This window comes from Stylophora pistillata, chromosome 10 (assembly GCF_964205215.1).
Source record: "Stylophora pistillata chromosome 10, jaStyPist1.2, whole genome shotgun sequence".
NCBI classification, from domain to species: domain Eukaryota; kingdom Metazoa; phylum Cnidaria; class Anthozoa; order Scleractinia; family Pocilloporidae; genus Stylophora; species Stylophora pistillata.
The window spans coordinates 18,216,031-18,221,500 of NC_142528.1; the positions used below are offsets into that span (position 1 = coordinate 18,216,031).

At 40.7% G+C, this 5,470-nt stretch overlaps 1 protein-coding gene and 1 pseudogene across 2 annotated transcripts in view; both read left to right on the top strand.

Annotated features, from left to right (window-relative positions):
- Positions 1-4,854: 4,854 nt before the first annotated feature.
- The window catches only part of LOC111321920 (CD151 antigen), a 10,322-nt gene continuing 9,706 nt past the window's right edge, over positions 4,855-5,470 (top strand). Inside the window, exon 1 of the mRNA XM_022924928.2 lies at positions 4,855-5,289. Coding sequence (XP_022780663.1) covers positions 5,170-5,289 — 120 coding nt within the window. The 5' untranslated portion in view covers positions 4,855-5,169. The remainder of the gene's footprint in view (positions 5,290-5,470) is intronic.
- The window catches only part of LOC148722090 (uncharacterized), a 4,233-nt pseudogene continuing 3,920 nt past the window's right edge, over positions 5,158-5,470 (top strand). Inside the window, exon 1 of the transcript XR_015992472.1 lies at positions 5,158-5,289. The product of XR_015992472.1 is annotated as an uncharacterized LOC148722090 (transcript). The remainder of the gene's footprint in view (positions 5,290-5,470) is intronic.

Sequence of the window (5,470 nt, forward strand, 5' to 3'; positions counted from 1 at the left end):
AAACTCTTTTATAACCAAAAACAATAATACGTATTTGGTTGTTAATTTCTATTGTACTTGATTAATTCATTGTGACATGGATTTGAATTTCACCGTCATCAAGTTCACCTTCAAATTTCAAATATTTACTTTGGCTCTGTGGTTCTTACAAAAAATTTCATCTTTGTCCAAAATGGACACTCTTTCCCGATTCGATAGTATCCGTCTAAGTTGAATGAGGATCAGAAAATTTTCGGACAAAAGAATACGACAACTTAAATTCATACTGAGAGTAACCTTTGTACGGTTGTATGAGTTGATAAATTACATAGAGGTTTAGCGCTGTTAATTTTGGTCTCATTAATAAACTATGGGTAGCCTCACTGGCAAATTATTGAAGAACTGCAGATTCTACTTTAAGAAAATAACTTGTGTTTGAAAAGAATTATCTGCAGATAGCAAAGATAGAGAACGATAGAACTCCTCTACCAACTACGACGACGAAATTTGGAAAAGGTTCCCCACCTTTTTCAAAATTTGTGACGTCTCACAGCGCACGCGTCGCCGAGACACTGTTTCTTTAAGTAACCTTTGGCCATAACCTTTAAGTACTTTGGCCATAAAAAGAAACACAAAATGCGAGGACGACTCAGAAATGAATTATGCATGATGTATGACGGCAGCAAAAACACCTAGCAGGAGCTCGTACCGTCAATAGCTGTGTCTAATTTAATGAGTTTGGCGCCAAAAATAGACGAACTTCGTATTTTTTTGAACACCCACAAGTTTGATCTTTGTTGTATAACGGAGACATGGCTGAAAGATTCTATTGATGACAGCGTAGTTGACATTAGTGGCTACAACATCATACGCAAAGATAGGACCCACAGGCTACATGGGGGTGTGGCTCTATATGTAAAAGATTCCATCAAATTCTCAATTCTACGGGACTGTGAGTTCCCTGACCCCGAGGGACCTGAGGTTTTGTGGGCCAAGATCACGCCCAATCGATTTCCCCGGGGTTATAGCTGCCTCATCATTGGTACAGTATACCATCCTCCACCACCTGCCAAAGATGAGCCCCTCCTTGATTACATGATGGATTCTCTCTCTAGGATAGAGAGTGATATCCCTGGCGCAAGTATAACTCTCGCTGGCGACTGGAACAGGGCAAATGTTTCACCAGTTATTAAGCAGTTCCGCCTCACGCAAGTCGTCCATTTTCCAACAAGAGGGGATCGTACACTCGACAAAGTGTTAACTAATCTTACAGAACACTACGAGAAACCTTCTCCATTCCCGCCCCTCGGACTATCCGATCATTGTACTGCTGGTTTGTTTCCAAAAATTAGATCGAAGGCCAATATTCCTGCAAACAGAACGGTTACTACACGTACTGCTAACGCTGAGTCCAAACAGGCTTTTGGTCGCTATATGACGGGGCTCGACTGGTCATTAATCGACACTATAGATAGCGTCCAAGAACAGTATGCTCACTTCAGTCACCTAATTCACATAGGGTTAGATTCTATCCTTCCCACAAAGCGAGTTAAGTTCCACCGAAACGACGCACCATGGATTTCACCCAAACTCAAGGCACTTATAGCACACCGTCAAAGAGCATATTACCAAGACAACAAACCATTGTTCCACTACTACCGGAACAAAGTAATCAGGGAACGGAAGCTCTGCAAACGCTCTTGTTACAACACTTAAGTCAGCCTTTTGACCAAAAACAATCCTAAAATGTGGTGGTCCGAATGTAGGCGGTTATGTGGAATGAACAAAACATCTACAAGTGTCGCAAATCAGCTCCTAGCAAGTAAACCAGCTACCTCAGTATCAACCTTAAGATCTTGGCTAATGAAATCAATACAGCTCTGCTAGAACCTCAAGCTTCGTTTGACCCACTTTTAGATAATATCGAAACTGTGAGCACTGAGGGTTTTAAAACTCCCATTATTTCACTGGAAGCTACCTTTAAATGCCTTAGTACGGTCATCTCCTCCAAAGCTGGGGGCCCAGATAATCTCCCAAACTGGGTCTTGCTTGACTTCGCTCCTGAGCTCGCTCAACCCCTTCGTTGTATCATCAATTCCTCTATTAGTCAAGGGACTTTACCGGACATTTGGAAATGTGCAAACATCACCCCTCTTCCCAAAACAAAGATAAATTGAGGATGCGGCGAAAGATTTGAGACCTATTTTATTGACACCAACGTTGTCCAAAATTGCCGAGCACTACGTCGTCCATGAACATGTGAAACCAGCACTTCTAAAACGCCTGGAACCCGATCAATTTGGGTGTATTCCAGGATCATCCACTGCGCACGCATTGATAAATCTGATGCACAATTGGACGCAAACAACAGACGGAACGGGGAACATCGTGCGGATCTTTGCGTTGGACTATAGAAAAGCCTTCGATCTGATAGATCCCAGCCTCTTGCTATCGAAAGTCTCGACCTACAACATCAACCCTTACATCATTAATTGGATAATAGCCTTTCTTAAAGACCGCATTCCATTCACTCTCACGTTTCACCCTCACAACCACTCAGTTAAATCCATCATTCTTAAAAACTTTAAATTACTTCAAAACGATCCAGAGACAAGCACTATCTTTTCGCAGCCTCCGCTCGTTTCATTCAAACGCGACAAAAACATAGGCAATTTTTTGATCAGAAGTTCTTTTCAGACTAATGACCAACCAGGCACTTTTAAATGCGCTCGTGCACGATGCAAAACGTGTCCCTTCATTCACAACACTCATAAAATATCGGGACCTAAACGATCCATTAAGATCACCGATCACTTCACGTGCACCTCCGCCAATGTAATCTATTGCATAACTTGCACTTATTGCAAAAAGATATACATCGCCGAAACAGGCAGAAGACTAGGTGAGCGATTCCGAGAACACCTTTGAGACGTGGAAAAGAATGACAAGGACACATCGAAACCAGTCGCTAGACATTTTAATTTACCTAATCATTCTAAGCAACATATGGCAATCTGCGGTCTTTCCTTACACTTAGGTAGCACGGAAAGCCGTAAAACTCTTGAACAAAAGCTCATCTTTCAAACCGGCAGTCTAAATCCCACAGGGATCAACGAACGCTTTTCATTCCACTAATTTATTGGTGTTTTTCTCGTTGCCATGTTCCCACCAATAACGTAGCTCCATTTTCTGCCTTTAAAAGCACACACAACCCACAATTCCTCTATTCGCTCCGACGAAGGGCTAACGCTAGAAACGTCAGGTTTTGTAATCGTTACGATGGCCATTTACCATTTCAACTTAGTTGATATATCCAAATTATTTCTTAAAGATAGGAAACAAAGGGTCAAACTTGCACATGATTGTCTCTCAGAGTGGGGATCGGTCCGAGCAGGAGTACCGCAGGGAACAAAATTGGGACCGTGGCTATTCTTGGTTATGATAAACGATTTAAAAGTACCATCAGCCAGTGATTGTATAAAATATGTAGATGACACGACAGTGTATGAAATCATAAGCAAGGGTGGTCCTAGCAATGCTCAGTCTATGATAAACGAAGTAGCTACCTGGTCAACACTCAACTCGTTTCAACTCCATCCGAAAAAATGTAATGAGCTAAGAGTTTCCTTTCTGCGCTCCCCTCCTTCCTACGATCTCATAGAAATTAATGGCTCTAAGGTTAGTGCCGTTAGTGTCGTGAAATTACTGGGTGTGTATTTTCAAGACAACCTCAAGTGGAACACTCACGCTACTGAGACGATTAAAAAGGCCGCTAAGCGCCTTTACTTTTTAACTCAGTTAAAGCGAGCTAAGGTACCATCACCAGAATTAGTAAATATTTATGTTGCTTGTATTCAATCTGTCTTACTTTATGGATGTCAGGTCTACCATTATAGTCTCCCCAATTATTTGAGCTTAAGTTTAGAGCGTGTCCAAAAGAGAGCCTTGAAAATTATATACGGTTATGATAATCATTATAGAGAAGTGCTTCAGATGGCAGAGCTGAAAACCCTAAGGGATCGGAGAGAAGACCTTTGCTTAAGATTATTTAACAACATCGTCTCCAATCCCTTGGATCGTTTGTACCACTTACTGCCTTTCGACAACCGAGATCAACTTATGGAGTTACGACGACGCAGACCATTTAGAGTTTCCTTTAAAAAAAATCGGTTCAGAGATACTTTCAGTTCCAGCAAGCGCAAGACATTTTAACTAACATTTATTACAATTGTAAATTAGTTCCCTTTTAGGTTTGATTTTATTTATTTGTATAGTTCTATTACATAATTTGTACACCTTTGCAATTCAGCTTCCAGCTGCTATTAAGGTATTCTTCTTAATAAACGTCTATCTATCTATCTAATAAACGTCTATCTATCTATCTATCTATCTATCTATCTATCTAATAAACGTCTATCTATCTATCTATGAGGCACAGGTTAGGAGCTACATGGCAACTCTTGAGTGTTCAGGACGATTTTTATAGATTGTTCGCTAAAATCCACTACGTCCTCTTTAGAATTATTGATAGTTGTGGATTTATGGCACGGTTTTTCGATTTAGAATTTACCGCTTCACCCATCCTGGTCACACTCTGGGAGCTAAGCGAGACGGAAATATTTTAAACAGGGCGAAAAAATAATTGGCGTTTTTTTTTTTTAGTTTTCTTTCAAAGGCACCTAGCTACAAACCGGGACAGAAAAATGAGTGATATGTGTCGGAGATTTATTATCTTTTAATTAAGATTTACTAATAGAATTATTAGGTATCAAAGCTCCTCACGTATTCTATAAGCTGTCACGAACGCCAATTAGAGATGCGGAGATACTGTATTTTGATCGATATTGGTGAGCAGGCATGCTCAGCATATCTTTTTCGCTTCATGTAGCAAAAGTTGTCAAAAAACGATTTTCATTTCCTTTCTTTCCATGTTTATTTTGAAGTAGTGTCCCTTGGACATAATTGAAAAACACTGTGGTTTCTTACCCTGCTGGAAATTTGCTAAATCGTAACTCTCCTTCCCATGAACTCAATCACGTCCTCTCAATAGTTATCTAATCTCGTATTTCCAGTGACTTCAATGTGGGTTTGTTTCTGCCAACACTCTCTGAACTTGCGACCGACCCCTCGTGTCTTTAGCCGGTGCCATACCAAAGGAGTTCAGTGTATTTCAATTAGTTCGGATTGACGATGGTGCCTGCTGACTTCTCCGACTGGAGGAATATTGAGCTGAAGAACAGAAAAAGAAGAAGATGCTGTAGTGTAAGATGCCTCAAAGCGCCAATGCACATGTTTACATTCTTTTATTGGGTAAGTTCAGCTTTCAGAATGTTGCAGCACTCAACATGAATAAGGACCTTAAGAAACCACGACGGCGACGGCAACTAGGACGTGGAAAAACAAGAGATCTAATTGTCAGAAAAATAGTTCAGCACGTGCGTTTTGAAACTTTGTACATTTCTTAGCCGTCCTATGCAAAACAACAACGTGA